Below are 19,052 nucleotides of genomic sequence, written 5' to 3'. Positions count from 1 at the left end.
TCACAGCCTCCATTTCTTTTATCTATATTATCTATGATTAAGTTTCCTAATGATCATCGGGATGCCTGAAGCAATAGATTCTATTACAATTTACCCACCAAAAATCTGAAAGACAAAAAAGTTAGCAAGTCACAGAGTTTATCTATTTAGGAAGTCAAGAAATAATAATTTAGGCATATAACCATGACCCAAGACATAAATCATTCGCTTACCATATGGTAAGATCGCTTGCCCAGTATTTCCAGGGCAGAAACCAGAGATTGTGGGTTAGTTAAAACCTCCTCCCTCTGGCAAATTTGCGGAGAATTCCTAGGCGAATCTGCTTGGTCCTGACACTGTAGACGACTGGGTTAAGCACGGGGGGAAGAAGCAGGTAGATGTCAGCCATGAGGACGTGGACTATGGGCGACAGATGCTTCCCAAAGCGGTGGACCATGGACACCCCAATAACTGGCACGAAGAAGATGAGCACCACACAGACATGGGACACACAGGTGTTCAGAGCCTTCAGCCGCTCCTCCCGAGAGGCGATCCCCAGCACCGCGCTCAGAATCAAAGCGTAAGATAGAAGTATGAAGACCGAATCCACGCCCAGCGTGGCGATGACCACACACAATCCGTAGACACTGTTGACTCTGGCATTTGAACAGGAGAGTCTTAGAACATCCTGGTGCAAGCAGAAGGCGTGGGAGAGAGCGTTGACATGGCAGTAGTGGTAGCGTCTCAGCAGCAAAGGTGTTGGGAGTACCACGCCCATACTTCGTAGTAAACAGAACAAACCAATCTTGGCAATGACATTGTTGGTAAGGATGGTGGCATAGTGCAAGGGTCGACAGATAGCAATAAAACGGTCAAAGGCCATAGCCAGCAGCACAGAAGACTCTAGAAATGTGAACGTGTGGATGAAGAAGAGCTGGGCATAGCAAGCACTTGCCTTGATCTCTCGAGCATCCAACCATAGCACAGCAAGCATGGTGGGGAGAGTGGACATGGACATGCCCAGGTCCGTCAGTGCCAAGATGGAAAGGAAGTAATACATAGGCTGATGGAGTGAGGACTCTACCCAAATGACGGAGAGGATGGTAACATTACCAATGAACGCTACTAGATATGCAAGGCAGAATGGGATTGAGAGCCAAGAGTGAACGTACTCCAAGCCCGGGAAGCCTTTCAGGATAAATACGGGCTCCATAGCTTCACTCTTATTCCAGAAAACCATGGTAATTCCGTGAGTAACTAGGTGAACAGTGTGGATTAGACTCTGATCTGTCTTTATCTCTCCAAGTTATCTTTTGTGGGTACATACAAAGTAACTAGGACAAAGTGCATCCTTCTGCTAACCTTTCACTTGAAGAACAAGAATCCTCTATGGTTCTTTATGGAAGACTGATATAAAGGAATTAATGAACAGTAAACATAGAAAGAAAAGCCACACGAATATCATCATCTCTCGGTAGACATTTCTTAGATTTTTCATTGGGATCACTGGAAAACTAAGCAACACAAAAGGACAAAGGAAGTTTTATGATGTATTGTAAAGATAGAACTGCATGAACTTCTTGTCAGAAAGGTTCTCTGGCCAATCAGTAGCTTCTTTTGGGATTTGCAGACATTTGAAGGGAATCCAAATAATGCAGTGTAGTTTCCTTTCAAATTAATTTTTATTTAATAATTTAAAATATTTAAGCAATGACATATTCAATGCTTAAGTGATAAAATATGAATTCACCTAACATGCATCTATTTCTGATTCTTTATGGTTTCCCTGTCTAATCCCATTGACTGCCCTTAGGAAAATTTTTAACATACCTTGTTCTTTGAAGTCCAAGCTGGTTGACTTCAAATATCTGTGCAGCTGTGGCTCATTGTTCCTGGCTGACTCCAATCTCTGACCTAGGTGAGTCTCTAGCACAGGACTCAGTGTTAGCCTCCTGGAAAGGCTGTTCTAAATGTAGCTTTGAAACTCTTATCATTGCACTATGACTGTCCAACACTAGATGCTTTATTTCCAGATTGCATTTAATAAAAGGTTTTCATTTGCCTACTTTCATATTTCCCAATTTTTATTATTCTTATCTTCATTCTTTAGTATGTAGGGTAAAGCTCTTAGGCTGCACAATCTATAACTCCAAAAAGAAATTGACTTGGAATTTTTATAGCTGCAGACTGGAAGAAAATGTTAATCCTTTCTTTAAATGAATCAACAAACATTTCTCAAGAGGTTTTTGTTTGTTTGTTTGCACTACTTGCAGTTATTTCTTTTTTCTTTCATTTCATCCATTTGGTTTATTCCCTGTTGACACTGCTTTTGATTTCTGTATTCTTTGTCTTATTTATAAGTTTATCTGATTTGGGGAAAGGAAGGGCAATCACAGAAACAGTGGGACAAAGGGTGAACTGATGCAACAGTGATACTCAGGAGACACTATGTTGGAAATGAACTTTACAACTTCGAGAGAGGGGAGTGAGATGGGGGAAGAATGGGAGAAAATGAGGGAGGAATAAAACTCTTCAAGAAGAAATGTGTCCATTACATTAGTTATGTAACTGTAACCCCTCTGTACATCACCTTTGCAATAAATTAAAAAAAGAAATATTTTTCTCATTTTGTCCAAGACCATGCAGCTCTCATCTTCTGGGTCAGACTCAACTCTGATACTCTACTCCACCCCAAGTAGACTAAACTGAGCATTCAATTGGATGCTTGCTTGGATAAAGCAGTCCAGTTATTCATAGAAGTCTATAACCAGAGCAGTATATTCGTATTTCTCTACCATGAAGCAAATGTTTTTTTTTCCTCTAGAGTCTTCCACATCTCCTAAATTCACTAGCTGACAGCATATTTTTCTTCTTCCTTTGCTAAGAATGCTTTTTTCCTACTTTCTACTGTATAGCTAGCTCATCAGAGCAATCTAGACATTAGCATGGTATATTCATTATACAGCCACATACACACACACACACACACACACACACACACACACACACACACACACACACACACACACACACACACACACACACACCCCACACACATCAGATACACATAAACACACACATATCAAACAAGTATAAGAAACCATAGCCACTATGGAAAAATGATTTATGTCATGCTGGGAAATTGTTCTCTATGATCTTCTTATTTCCAGCTCTAATATAAATCACATTTTCTTTGATGTTCAGATAAGTTTCAGGAAAAAAATAGCAAATTGACATTGTTTAAAATTACTTTCTCTACATTGTAACTCTCCTATGTGATGGTTTTAATGTTTGGAAAATTTCAAATGTAGACCTGCCCATAGCTGAAGAATAGATCGAAATGCACTTATTTACACTTTTCATTTCTTTTTATTGCAAAAAATTAAAATCTACATCATAACACATTGATAGATATATGTAAATAATTATTACAATCAATTAAATTACCTTCCATAGAGAGCTTCCATGTGTGAACATGTATAATAAGAACACCTAAAATCTAATCTTTTATCAAATCTCTCTGAGCTCTTCAGCTCAAGGCTAGTGCCCTACCACTTGAGCCATAGTACCACTTCCAGCTTTATCTGCTTGTGTGTTTCTGAGGAATCGAACTCAGGGCCTCATGCATGCAAGGCAAGCACTCTACCACTGAGCCACTTTCCCAGCCCATTAATAGATTTTTAATCATTCCCAACTTCAAGCCTCAAACAAAAGCCATTTTACACTGTCCTTCATAGCTTAGGATTTCTTAAAATGGTTAGAGCAGAACAGGAGATGTCACACAATTTTTGAAATTGTGCACAGAGAATTATACCATTTCCCCTCATGCATTGATTACATGCTGACCACTTAGTAGTTTTACTCTTTAGTACTAGATTTCATATAAACTATGCTAAAAATTAATTAAAAATTAATGCTTCTCTGGAATGTATGCATTGGACAATGAGTCACCAAGACTACTCAATGTATAAGCAATAACCCATTTCCCAAATAACTCAATGGTGAGTTTTATATCTTGCTGACTAAATTTAATTCTCTTTCTGTTTCTCTTAATGTGACTTTCTCCTCACTCTGCTTTCACATACTATCTGAGCATCCTTTCTTTATCTTTCTGCTTCCCACTGCCATTTCTTTCTATTGCTCTTTAACCAAATTTCTGTCTTTTCCACAAATAATCCTAATTTTTCAAGTTCTTTTTTTTGCCTGTTTCTACCTTCCTGCTTTTCTAGATATTTCTGTAGTTTTATGTCTTGCTCAGGTCAGTCACTTACCTGAGAAAATCAAACCTGTACTGACGACAGATGCTGCAATTCTGATTCTTTGTGGACCTCACTGGCGTTAACTGAAAGCCTCGGAGAAGTGAGTCTTCGTGCTTCCTCTGTGTCTGTAAATACTCCTCATTCCTCCTGGGGTGGAATTAGGATCTCTGTCACAGGCTTCTAGATCCCTAGGGAGGGAAGGTCTGCCTCGGCCCCTAACCACAGCTGTGGGAGAGTGCATGACCTCCATATGGGAGCTGAAGAAATGCATCATTCCTTCCTCCTGTGAGTCCAAGTCCTTTCTCAAATGAACACAGGAAAGAGAGTTCACAATAATTCCTCTAATACAGAGGGATCATGAAACCAGTTTTAGTTCGAAGCATGATATAAAACCATAGTATAATATCTATGGATTCAGATATTTCAAAACAAAAGTATGTTCTTTCTCTCAGTGTTGTTTTATACTGGTGTGTTTGGAGATTACATACCTTGCCTTAGGTTTTTCTCTAACTATTTGATAGCAATTGGTGGTTATGCACATGAACAATTCATTCATTTTTCTAAATGTTTAGTAGTGGTAGTGATAAATAAATTTAATTGTTTAAATTGAGGATTCATTAGTAGAGTAAGGGAGTATGTTTGATAATTCCCTAGGTGAATTTGGAGCCAGTTTAACTTCCCTGAGAAATTAACTTGCCCTAACTCCTTCCTTCCTTCTATTTTTTAAAGTTTTTTTTTCATTTTATTTTATTGTAAAGATGTTGTACAGAGGGGTTACAGTTACAGGTAATGAGTACATTTCTTGTCAAGCATTGTTACCTCCTCTTTTGTTTTTCCCCTGCCATCCCTTCCTTTCCCAACCACTCCCACTCTCCCCCAACCCCACAAGTTGGAAAGTTCATTTCCAACAGTTTTTTAAGGATTGCAGGTTTATACTTGTTAACATTTTTCCAGGATTTTTACATCAAGGTTTATCAGTAAGAATGGCCTGAAATTTTCCTCCACATTTGAAAAAAATAGTTGTCACAGTTTGCTCAAAGTCAGGTAGCATTAAAAAATAACTTAGAAAAGACTCCCTCTTTAAACCAGGAAATTTTACATATAGTTGATATTTCATCATGAAGTAGACATCTAAAAGTAGTTTTAACTATGATTTTTTTGGGGGGCCCCGTCGTGGGGCCTGAACTCTGGGCCTGGGAGCTGTCCCTCAGCTCTTCAGCTCAAGGCTAGCACTCTACCACCTGAGCCACAGTGCCATTTCTGGCTTTTTTTTTTTTTTTGCTTATGTGGTGCTGAGGAATCGAATCCAGGGCCTCATGCATGCAAGGCAAGCGCACTACCACTGAGCCACCTTCTCAGCCCTTAACTATGATTTTTATAGTTAATAAGTACAGACAATTCAGCTTTTCTTTATATCAGTTTTGAAACTACTTAGATACCATGTGAAAGGTCACTTTGATAAACATCTACATGAATATTTCATTTTCTATTGATTACTTTTCCTACTTATCATTCGTAGTCATAAATATTTATTGGATAAAAGTTGACTAGGTAACTTTCAGTAGCATTTAAAATACCTTCTTCCAATTCAAATACTGGCTTTGTGTGTGTTCCTCTTTTGTACCAACCAGCCCTTCAACAGATTAAAGATTTCATTGTTTTTATTTAAATAATCATTCTCTAAGGTCACATTCTCCAGAATCAAGTACACAGATACAATATATCTAGATGATAGGTAATTGATAGACAGATAGACAAATAGGTAAATAGAAATACATTCTAAGACAAATAAATAAAAAATCACACACATACACACATACACACACAAACATATCACATCTGTAAACTATGTGATTGGGCTTACAGAAGTCTCTATTCATTCTCCAAATACCTAACTAGAGTGCAGATGTCTTGCTAATAAACTAAAAGGGAGATGTAACAGAGAGTTCACAATAATTCTTATCAGTGAGACTGATATATGATGTTATTTTAAAATTAATTTATTGGCTTCAGGAATCTGGACACAGTTTCACACACTTCTATTTGGTCTCACTGGAAAAGCTCTTGCTTATTAGACCAAGGAGATATCATGAGGGTTTGAGTTTATCTAATACATCACTCACATTACACAGTCTAAGGACCAATGTCAATTCAGAGCCTATATCCAAAAGTCTTCCAAGTATCTGACTTAGAGTTCGCTCTTTTTTTTAATCAATTTACTCAAGTAATTGGCCATAATTCTTATTGGAGAAGGTAGAAAGAACATTTCTTCTTGGCTGTGTCTAAGAACCATAGAATCTGAAAGACTTTTATTTGGGACAGGTTTCCAATCTCTAACCAATTGGTTCAGAGTCTGAAACTGAGATCTGAAATCTAGGCCAGCCAAGGCTAGATAGTCATAAAGGATAATTGCTCATGGTTTCCCAGTAACCATTCTTTGGTTTATTTAGTGGCTACAAGCTAAGTAATATTACTATAGCTGCTTGATGTTTTTGTCCTGTGGAAAACCTAAGATGCAGACATTTATTAATTAGTGTTAACAAAAGAGTTACTACTTTTACAGTTCTCTAGCTTAGTCTGTTCAGATGTTAATCCTCTCCTTTGTTATTGTAATTGTGATACTGTTCCACATCAATAATTTCCAGGCTGTATCTTCCCTATTGCTGTTAGTGCAGAATGAAAGGAGCAGCCTTTCCTAACAGCATCTTTGGCTTACTGAGGAATACTTTGTCTCCTGTTAGACTCACCAGCATATTGTGTGGGCTTTGGAAGTTCGTGGTGCACCAGATCTGCCTACAGCACTTAATAGGGTCCCACCATGTTCTCTCTCTCTAAGCCTTGCAATACTTTTCACCACATCTGCCATTCTTCTGGGTTTAATTACTCAATTTGAAATGTACTAAATGTCAGATAGTATATAATCATTAAATAATATTTGATTTCATATTAATCAGCTACTATATAGTCATTTAAAAGTTGATTTAACTATAAGTTAAATACTAATTGAGTACTATTGTCTATTAAACATTAGCTAGCCATTAACTATTTTAACCATTTTAATTACTTGGTTTTGATTATTTAATTTTCTCAGAAAATAAAATGTAGCCACTTCTCCAGAAGAATCTCAAAGTTACAAGCAAAAGAGAAATCCATTGGGTTGGTGGAGCAAGGAAGGTCTCATTGGGAATGAAGCAAAAACAGCTAATGCATGAGCACTGTGAGAGTCAGCTGAACTCAACTTGAATGGACATAGAGACCTGTGGGCTTTTTAGCCACACTGGGCAACATCTTGAGGCACTATCATCCCTAGAGACCTTCTTTCTACCAAAAGTCTTCAGAGTATAAGTACTTGAATCAGATTCTAAGAAAGCATGCTTGCACCTAACAATCAGGACTGGGTAATTTCATCCTGAATTCATCTCTTTTTAGACCTTGAAGTGCACATCAAGTTGTACATATCTTGGTAAGTAGCTGAAAGCCCCAATGCGCCCTTTATGGATCTCACCAAACATCACATGATGATGAGTAGCTGATTCTCGATACACTGTTTTCATTTAACCCTTTCATTTCTTCTATCTGAGGATGTACTCAACCAAGAGAAACAGCCTGTTTAGTTGATAACTAGCCGTATTATTTAAATGTCACAATGTATAAACTCAATAAAAGCATTATTGAAGTAGTTTTAAAAAGACTGTAAGTACCTCGGCAAACTATTGTAGTTTGGCAAGAAAATTTGGTAGGGAGTACATGGAGAAAATTAAAAGAGAAACCATGTCTCTCCATGTTTTTCTAGGAAGCACTCTTTGGATGTCAAGCACTCCTTGGGGTAGAATGAACAGGAAAGTTGAGGAAATGAAGCCTGATCCAATTGGGTTTAATACCTAAGTCAGACAAAAGAAAGACTCCAAGGAATCAAAGCAGCACCTTCTTTGTTTTATTTACCTTAACAGTATTAGCATTCAACACACATTGAGCCCTCTGTCCTTGTGGGAGACAATTTTGAGCAATTCTACTTCACTATACACACAAACCATCAAAGCATGACCCTTCCACAATCCTGTTCAAATACAGCTTCAGTTTTTTCATTGGAGGCTCTTCTCATTCCCCTCAGATGTATATTAGAAAGAAGAGTTAGGAAGAAGTAAATATGCTTTCTAACAGACTGCATTCTATTGATGGCTGAGGCATTTAGCCTGAAGGAATTAATGTTTAAGCCAGACAGGTAATAGAGTATCTTTAATGACAACAACTATTTAGTCAAGTCTTCAGGACTATAAGAATAGAATACTTAAAAATGGAAGCAAGTAGAAAATCATAGTGTTAAGAAATCACCTACATGTTTGAAAAATACTGCCAAATTATGACAACATCGATGGTAAAATCTAAAAAATTGTTCTAGTGTTTGTTATATAAATTTGTTTTATATAAATTTTTTGTCTTTTTTTTCCCAGGGCTGAGGACCGAACCCAGGGCCTTGCACGCACTGGGCGGGCGCCCTTCTACTGGGCTAAACCCCCGGCCCCAAATTTGTTTTATATACATTTTTTAATCATTAATTACTTTATAAGAGATTATGACCTAATAATTTTCCACTAATCTGACTGTTTCTCAATGTGTGCTTTGATAGTTATGTACAGAAAAGGGTGTCTAAGTTTTGAAGGAAAAATTTATTCAGTGTAGTATACTAAGCCCATTCAGATATATCAATCTCTAGTCTACAACAAACTTACATTAGTACTAGATATAAATACTAAATGATAAAAGCATCCCTATTGCTTCTTTCTACAAATGGAGCTGTAGATGCTAGATAATTGCTACACTGATGATAGATAAGGAAGTAGACAAACAATAGATAGATAGATGATGGATAATAGATACACTAAATCTAGTGTAAAAATACTTACTTGTGGCAAATTGAGACAAATACATGGGCTCACAGGGCTCCAACTTTAAAGATGTTACTTTCTGGCGGTTCTCTACCTGAATGTTGCTTGCCATGGTAATGCGTCATGTCTGAAAAGGATCAAGAGTAAGATACCCAAAGTTGGATGTGCACCATATAACAAGTTAGGTATTGCAGCAGATGGGGGAAAATGATGAAAGTGTACTCAGGTTTGCTTTTGAGAAAAGATCCCTTAACTATTCTTGAAATCCTAGTAGTTAATCAAATTCTGGGAATTAGAAAGAACCAATGGCGATGTCTAATCTGGGAGCATGAATAAAAAAAATACATCATCAAACTCAATAAAATGCCAACTGAAGATGAGATTACAAATAAGATTTTAAAAAATTATTATAAAATTAAACACTGAGGAAGATGCTCTCCAGTGTGAATAATAAGTGGGGAAATGAGAAATTGGTCAAAGGATTCAGTTTCAGTAAGGCAGTAGAAATAATTTTTTTCATATTCATGCATAGCATAGTGACTCTAGCTAATGAGAATTTCTATATTTCAATGTCACTCAAAAGAGGCATCTCAACTGGTTTGAATACAAATAATGTAAGAATGTGGGGTGATGGATTTCTTAAAATGACTAAAGCAATCATTCCACATTGTGATTATCAATATTTATTTTTGTTGGTCATAGGGCTTGAACCCTGGTCCTATCCATTGTCCCTTAGCTCTTCAGCTCAAGGCTAGCGCTCTACCACTTGAGCCACAGCACCACTTCCAGTTTTCTGGTGGTTTATGGAGATAAGAGTCTCACAGACTTTACAGCTCTGGCTAGCTTTGAACCACAGTCCTCAGATCTCAGCCTCCTGAATAGCTAGGATTACAGGCATGAGCCACCAAAGTTATGATTATCAATATTTAAAGATAATTTTGTCACTGAAGATAAAAATACATTAAACCCAATATGAATGCATAATAATAAAAAAGAAAGTTAACAGAGTAATTAGCAAACACAAATTAAAATGCATGCCATTTAAATTAATTCAGAAAGAAAAACATTCATTATATTTATTAAAAAAGAAAAATATATAATCAAAATGAAACTCAACAGTTTGGATGTACTTAAAACCAGACACAAATAAAATAATTAGGAAATAAGAAAAGAATGAAAGTAGAGTATACTAGAAAATACAATGTAAATGAATCAAATGTTCTAAAAGGTAAATAATCTAACTACAAAGCTATGCTGAGGCTTTTCAAAGCTATATAAACTGCTTAAATATAAAATATAGAAGGCAACATGACTGACCTATCTGGAAGTGAAGACATAAATGGCTCTTACCATTGTATTAATCACCAAGATCTATGTTGTATAAGAACAGACTCTGATGATAAATTAATTTAACATCCCTTCCTAAGCATAATATATTAGAATGTAGAACACTGGTGATACAGAGAATAACCTATTTTCCATAGTTACTATTATAAAAATAGAAACATGCCAGGTGCTGCTAGCTCATACTTGCAATCTTAGTTACTCAAGAAGCTGAGATCTGAGGATCATGGTTCAAATCAGCCAGAGCAGGAAACTCTGAAAGACTCTCACCTCAAATTAAGCAAGATAGAAAAAAAGAGAAAGAAAGAAAGAAAGAAAGAAAGAAAGAAAGAAAGAAAGAAAGAAAGAAAGAAAGAAAGAAAGAAAGAAAGAAAGAAAGAAAGAAGAGGGAGGGAAGGAAGGAAGGAGAGACAGAGACAAAGAGAGAGAGAGAGAGAGAGAGAGAGAGAGAGAGAGAGAGAGAGAGAGAGAGAGAGAGAGAGAGAGAGATAAACCATTGAAACCATGTTTCCTGGAGTATAGTTTACTGAATTATTTTTAACACATCTTCATCAAGACATAGGTTATAATATTTACATTAAAAGGCAAAACTGTCAGATTTTCCACTGGAAAATAAACATTTTAATGATTTTCTTAATTCTATAATACTCCTTATATAAAGCTGGTATCAGTTATGTAAGAATAGATTTTGATGACAAGTAGTTTTATTTTTCTCTCAGTTTTTAATTTAGCTGGATTGTGATCTGTACCTCTTTGGCTATCTGTTTTTCTCCATTTAGCTTTCTATCTAAGGACTATGTCTGTATCACTTGGTTTGACAAGAACAAAATAATATCAAGAGAATAAAGCCATGCATTTTGGCCAGTCCCTTTGCACTGCTACAATTTGTCTCTGCTGAGAACTTTCATCTGATTTCTCATACATACCATCATGTCCAACTTCAACAATTCTAGAAATGAAATTTTCATGTTCTATTTGGTTGGGATCCCAGGGATGGAGCCTGCCCACATTTGGATCTCCATACCCATATGTCTCATGTACATTGTGGCCATCTTGGGGAATTGTATCATCCTCTTTTTCATAAAAACAGAGCCCTCTTTGCACGAACCCATGTATTATTTCCTCTCCATGCTGGCTCTCTCGGACCTTGGGCTGTCTTTCTCCTCTCTCCCCACCATGCTTAAGGTTTTCTTGATCAATGCTCCAGAAATTTCGCCCAATGCATGTTTTGCCCAAGAGTTTTTCATTCATGAATTCTCAGCTTTGGAGTCATCTGTGCTTCTCATCATGTCTTTTGACAGATTTGTTGCCATCTGTAACCCTCTGAGATACACCTCCATTTTTACCAATGCCAGGGTCACTCAGATTGGGCTTGCCTTTGCTCTCAAGAATGTTTTGTTGATCCTGCCTTTCCCTTTAACTCTGAGACATCTAAGATACTGTAAGAAGAACTTCCTGTCCCATTCCTACTGCCTCCATCAGGATGTCATGAAGTTGGCCTGTTCTGACAACAGAGTCAATGTCGTCTATGGCTTATTTGTGGCTCTCACGGGCATCCTGGATATAACATTTATTTTTGTATCCTATGTGATGATTGTGAAAGTGGTGTTGAGCATAGCCTCCCAGAAGGAAAGGCTCAAGGTCTTCAACACCTGTGTCTCCCACATCTGCGCTGTGCTCATCTTCTACATTCCTGTTTTCTCCCTTGCTGTTATCCACCGTTTTGCCAAAAATTGCTCTCCAATGGTCAGGATACTCATGGCTGATGTTTTCCTGATGGTGCCTCCATTGATGAACCCCATTGTCTACTGTGTAAAGAGCCAACAGATAAGAAATCTGGTCTTAGAGAAACTGTGCCAGAGCAAAACTCACAGGGATTCTTAACCAAGTGAAAACTCAATCAGTGACACCAGAACAAGTAGGATGATTCATTCAACAACCACATTAGATTCTTCTCCCTAACATCTGTCAACAAGTTTATAAGCATGGAAGAAGAATCACCCTTGTGAATCTGTTGGTTTAGGATTTAGGATTCAGTTCCTGATGTAAACATTGAAGACATTCTACTTTTCCCGGGGGGGGGGGGTAGAGGGGGGAGGAGGTGGGAGAGAGGGAGATGTCTTTAATCACAGAATATCAATTTTCTCTAGACTTAAAGGAATATTCAACATATTCATTTTGAAAGTCATAATATACATTTATATGATAATTTGATAATGAGAAGAAGCAATCAAAGCCTGCATTTACATTTAAACTATTTAAAATATTTCTTTTCAACACGTAGTTTTGATCTCTTTGAGATATGTTCATACCTCTCAGAAAGTAAAATGAAAATGGGTAATGGCACACATGCAGAAGAAACTCAAGCAAACAAATATGCAACCTGAACTATATGTATAGGAATGAAATAAAAACTTCTCATAGTGTCTCTTCCTTCTCCTTCTACTCCGTATCTTCACTATCTTCCCTTCAGTTCTCCTGAGCTTTCCGCATGACATTTATAAATACCTACCTCATCCATTTCTTCGACTTCTTTTGCCAGATTCTTTCCTTCTGCCGGTAGTCACTGTAGTATTAGAACACCCATATTAATCAGGAGCTCTCAAAGGAAACAGCTCTCATGCACAAAACAAGAATCTGTAGCCCAAAGATAAAATAATCTAGTTAGAATGGATTGTCTATCCAATTTCCATCTGGAGGCTCTAGGGCAGCTGCTCTATGGTGCCTCCATCTAACAGGTGGTCCTCAGCCTCCGCTCAGGAAAAAAAGAAACCCTTAAATTGTTCTCCACAAATACTTCAGTAAAAATCAATACTTAGTCCTCATTCAGTCAGTTACCTTGGCTTGCCATATTTTTGTTGGAAGATCATTTGGATAAAAGTTTAACAAAGAATGAAGTTAAGAGATCATTATTTTGCAATACATGATTGGGTTTGTGTTGCCATGTTGTATTGATTCAGAATTAAAATTTTAAGTGGAATTTTATATGATGTCTATTTACATGTGTCTGCACATTTATGTATGTACATGTTATGTAGATGTGATATTTCTGAGTCTAGATAGTATCACCAAATTAATTTAAACCTCTCAAAGATATTCTATTCAAAATGGATTTTCAATAAATCAATGTCTAAATAAATATTACTATAAATGTAGAAATCAACTCAAATTTTAAAATAGAACTAGTTTGATATTATAGATTTAATTTGAATATGGCCTACTTACTGAGTTATCAGCTCTAAGTATAATAGAGGCATGGATTTTGTTTTATTTCATTTACTAGAGAGTTAGATCATGTTTTAGCAACTATATATTTAAGATTATATAAATTACTAATTCAAATTAAGAATGAATATATGAATACAGATGAAGTATAACAACTTCAAGTACATCAAGCATAGTACCAAAACCAAACCTATGTTTTAAAGATTACTCTTTTGTGATAATTGCCCAACATGCATGTGATGTAAAAATCGTTAAAAGGAGCCAGGTACTGCTGGCTACTCAGCAGGCTGAGAAATGAGTATCCCAGTATAAAGATAGTTGAAGCAGATAAATATCCACAAGATTCGTATGTCCAGTTAACTTGCAAAAATCAGATGTAGAGGTATATACAGGTCAGGTGGTAGGGTACCATTCCTGAGCAAAAAGGATACCAGGATGAGAGGCCTTGGGTTTAAGCTCCAGTAACATCACAGTGTGTTTGATTCTATTAATAAATGCATTTTCACATATTTAAAATTGTACTATGAGGGATCCTATGATGCTAAATGCTGTGCAATTAGTGAACAATTTATTATCCCATTACAGAATCCTACCTTATGACAGACAATTCACAATTTTTAAACTGGCATTTTTTTTTTGCAAAAGGAAGTTTACTCATAGATAAGAAATACAATCAATATATGTAGACGAAACTAGTAAAAATCATAAGAAAACAACTCAAAAATGGGCTAACAACATGGAAATTGTTCTTGATAAGGCAACATAGGAGATATGAATGATGTGACTTTATTCAAGGAAGAAATATCTAACTTTATTTCAAAGGAGAATGTTTGGATGTTCCAAAATAAGAATATGAAAACTATGTTGTTTGTTTATTTATTTATTTATTTATTTATTTTCTTATCTATTTATTTATATTATCTTAAAGTACAAAATGTTTGCAATTCAACAAGTTAGTTTGTGAATAAAATACATCTTGATCAAATCACCACTTTTGTTATTCTCTCCAACCTTTTCCAACGTTACCCCTTCTCTCAATTTATCTAGTTCTGTTTTCACATGTGAACATAGAATAGCTGTATCTGCCCACTCTTCCTCTCTTCATTCATCTGCCCTTTTTTTTTTTTTGGTATGGTCGTGGGGCCTGAACTCTGGGCCTGGGCGCTGTCCCTCAGCTCTTCAGCTCAAGGCTAGCGCTCTACCACTTGAGCCACAGCGCCACTTCCGGCTTTTTTCTTTTTGCTTATGTGGTGCTGAGGAATTGAACTCAGGGCCTCAGGCATGCAAGGCAAGCATTCTACCACTGAGCCACCTTCCCAGCCCCTCATCTGCCCATTTTAAAAGATGGTAAAAAGGTTGTAGCAGTAGATTTGAAAAGTAGAACTTTAAATGTGGTCAAGATACCTAAACATTTAAGTGACTTTATTCGCATTTAAAAATATTAAAACAAAAACAAAGTCTCTTGGGTCATTGATCTACTCTCTACTGTAAAATTTCTTTACCATTTTAATAACCTGCCTAGGAGACCAAAATTTTGTGAATTACTTATATCATGTGCTTTATTCTTTCCTTATCACATCCTGATTGTTTCAGAGAACTGTGACTTCTCACTTCTAAAAGGGTTGTCTCTTTTTATTAAACATTCTTATCTTTGAAATGATTATATATATCATGGCTTTTCCTTCAGTGTCCTCAGTGCTGGTACTTTGAAATTATATCACACACACATGAAATTATATCACATACACACATATGAAATTATATTACACATATATAAATACATGAAATCTTCTCTCTCTTTCTCTCCCCCCACCATAATGAGATTTACCAACACTCTTCAAAGAAAAAAAGAGAGGAGGAAGGAACAAGCGTTAGGTGGAGGGGACAAATTTGTTCATCATGCCCTGTGAGCATGTAGGGAAATCTCACAATAGTCAAAAAATTGCAAATGAATACTAACTCAAAAATAAATAAGAAGAAAGGAGATTATTGAAGACCCTTAATATTTTCCTCAATCATTTACCTTGGTAAGATTACAATTTCATTTTGAAGCCTTCCCTCATCATCTCCAAACTAGATAGATCTTACTTTCTACTGAACATAAATCTTCCTCTCTTCATTCTTACATATCATGTACATTTCCTTGTAATCCTAGCATGCTAGTCATCACTTGTATACACATAACTTGTGTGTGTGTGTGTGTGTGTGTGTGTGTGTGTGTGTGTGTGTGTGCGTGTGTGCCAGTACAAGGGCTTGCACTCAGGACTTGGGGGCTGTCTCTGAGTTGTTACTCAAGGCTATTGCTCTTGTGCACTTGAGCCACAGCTCCCCTTCCAGCTTTTTAGGTGCTTAGTTGGAGACAGTCTCATCGACTTTCCTGCCCAAATTGACTTCAAACCATGATCCTCAGTCTCAGCCTCCTGAATAGCTAGTACCATTGGTGTGAGCCACCAACTCCAAGCTCTTTTGATCTACAATACTGCACACATTTATTCTGTGATCCGTGCACAAGTATCACAGATCCCCTTAGATAAGGCTGCCCCAGAACCCTGAAGTACAGGGTGGCAATGTAGCAGCCATGCCCAGTTGTTTTAATGAAACTTTCTCTAATACTTTGCAAAACTGAAAAATTGGGGACAGATTTTTGAACTAGGATAGATTTCTCCAGTTAACACTTGACTTTTTTTCTTGAGTCTTTGGTAATAGGGTTTGTATTATCCTCCCAGCCTTCCCTCCTGCCTCTGTCCTCAATTAAAGATCCTGTGAAACCCTTAGGGAATTCTCTTCCTCAGCAGAAGCCTCTGAAGAGATGTTCCTGGACACTTAAAAGGATCTTGCATTTTAGACAGAGAATATTCTTGAAGCTGAGCTACCACCTGGCCTGAAGTCTTTGTTGGAGCATGCCAGCCCAGCCCTTTTGCTATTGTGCAGGTATGTAATGCACACAGGATCATCTAAAGAACAGTCGGTAGTCTGATGATGACTCCAGCCATGGAAGCATGCCCACAAACTGAGCCTTTGGCCCCAGCCATCCCCTTATAACTGCTCAAAGGAGTTTGAATAGCAAATGAAGTTGGTACAGGAGCACTGTGGCTATTGTCCTAGCTCTATAGTTGTGTGTCATGATCATGCTTTTGTTTAATCTCCCCTGCCTGCCATCTCTTTTGTGATTATTCAGAACATGGTCCACATCTTTAAATTTACAATTGAAATCTCTATCTTCCTTATCTTAAACTTGTATCCAAATATTACAGGGGATCTGACAGCACTTTAAAATGTTGAAGCTCTCTACTAATATAGAACAGAAATGTGTAGCGTGTCAAACTATGTAGTAAAATCAAATAATACTAAATACCACTGGGCATCAGTGGCTTTTGCCTGTAATCCTAGCTACTCAGGAGGCCTAGTTCCGAGGATCACAGTTCAAAGCCAGCTCAGACAGAAAAGTCCATGGGATCTTATCTCCAATTAACTACCAAAAAGCCAAACGTGGAGCTGTGACTCAAGTGGTAGAGCACTAGCCTTGAGTGAAAAAGCTAAGTGACAGAGCCCAGGCCCTGAGTTGAAGCCCCAGTATCAGCACACAAAAAAAGCACAATGTCTTCTTGAAACTTACTTCATCTTTTTATAATCAATAATAATAACTTGATTTCATTGACATTACATCCTTTGTTTTCCTGTTTCCCTGATTCTCTACTTCTTATCTCCTTTTTCTTTCTAATTTTATGCTCTCGCCTTATTTAAACAGTTTCCAGTCATTTTATTGGTAAGCAATTCTCCCCTAACTTATGGCAGCTATCTTATAATTCAAGCTCTCAGTTAAGTGAGAACCCAAACCAAACATTCTCTCTGCATTCTCTCCCCAAGAATTCCTGCTGACTTGCATTCTACATATTGCAAACTTAACTCATTCCCTGAAATGTTTCCTCTTTACTGTTAACCAATGCCAGTTTACTTACTGTTGTTCATATAGTAGAGGTCTAAGAAAACCATGAGGTTTGTTCTCACTTTTAAATTTCTGCTTGTTAATTAGCTAACTCTTATAACAGCTAATTTTCTTTTTCTGTTGTTGTTGTTGGGTATGTAGCTTGAACTCTGGACCTGGGCACTGTCGCTGAGCTCTTCAGCTCAAGGTGAAAGCTCTACCAGTTGATCCACAGTTCCACTTCTGGTTTTCTGGTGGTTAATTGGAGATAAAAGTCTCATGGAGTTTCTTGCCTGGGCTGGCTTTGAGCCACTATATTCATATCTCAGCCTCCTGAGTTGCTAGGATTGCAGGTGTGAACCACGGGAATCTGGTAATAACAGCCAATTTTCTATGCAATACTAATAGGAAATATGGTATAAAGAGATGATACAAATAACATAGACTCCATACAGCACAGTCAAGGTTTGAACTTTAAGTTCAAGACTTCTCTTACTTGCTCTGTAACGTAACCTAGATCATTTTACCTCTCTTTCCCACAGTTTACTCCACTGTAATATTCTCTTAAGACCAGATTGAATCTGACAACACTGGTATACTTTTCACCCATACAGTATTTCTAAGAATTGAACTGGTCTGATAGCACTGAGGTATTCCTATCATGGTTGACATGATTCACTCCACATTAGTGTGTAGAAAAGTAGCAGCTATATAACATGATATATGTTGATCTATTGTAAATTTTTACAAATATGATAAATAATACACTGATCACTTGCATATATAGCACACAATAGAATGCTTTGCAACTTAGCTATGAAGGCAGAGCAAATGAAAGTCCAAGTCTGGTATTAGAAGAAAGCATAACCATCTAAACTTCAGAATCATAGCTAACTTTAGATTATCACTCAGGTGTCTCTAGACATCGTGTTCTTATTCTAAGCTAAACAAAGTCTTTTTTCCACTCTAGCAGTTTTCTTTTCTGCACACTTCTTTTTCATCTTCATCTGTAATTGCTTAACCATTCATTTGCAGACCCATCTCTCCTGGCATCTTTGAGGAATAAGTCTCAAAGCCACCTGTCTTAGAATTCTTTCTTTCCTGAAGTCTCAACTGTTTTACAAGGCTACTCAGTTCTAAGGTTTAGATTTATGAAACTCATGCATGAATTTTGCCCTCCACCAAAATGTCAGGGAGAAATATAGAGATTCCTTTCATTACTTTTCATTAAAGTGACCAAATAGCTTTTACATAAACATTTCTGGAAGAAAATTCTCTGTAAATGGAATGTTTTGCTTCTTAATATATTCCTGCTTCATTTAAACCAGGATTGCTTTCTTATGTCTTTCCATGTTACTGTCTGTTTGCCTTTCAATATAATCCCATATGTATATTATTACTAATAGTGAAACCAACAAAAGTAATATTCTATCC

The 19,052-nt window shown here is 36.9% G+C and overlaps 2 protein-coding genes across 2 annotated transcripts; one reads left to right on the top strand and one right to left on the bottom strand.

The window, feature by feature from the left end:
• Positions 1-271: 271 nt before the first annotated feature.
• Or51l1 (olfactory receptor family 51 subfamily L member 1) lies at positions 272-1,219 on the bottom strand. The gene has a single exon (XM_070034701.1). The coding sequence runs from the start codon at positions 1,217-1,219 to the stop codon at positions 272-274; it is 948 nt and encodes a 315-aa protein (XP_069890802.1).
• Positions 1,220-11,398: 10,179 nt separating this feature from the next.
• Positions 11,399-12,352, top strand: LOC138836576 (olfactory receptor 51A4-like). The gene has a single exon (XM_070035354.1). It carries the CDS (start codon positions 11,399-11,401, stop codon positions 12,350-12,352), a length of 954 nt encoding a protein of 317 aa, XP_069891455.1.
• The last annotated feature ends 6,700 nt before the right edge of the window (positions 12,353-19,052 follow it).

The sequence above is a fragment of the Dipodomys merriami genome, unplaced genomic scaffold, assembly GCF_024711535.1.
Source record: "Dipodomys merriami isolate MVZ:Mamm:240054 unplaced genomic scaffold, mDipMer1.0.p SCAF_25, whole genome shotgun sequence".
Classification (NCBI taxonomy): Eukaryota; Metazoa; Chordata; class Mammalia; order Rodentia; family Heteromyidae; genus Dipodomys; species Dipodomys merriami.
This window is presented reverse-complemented; position numbering and strand designations above follow the sequence as displayed.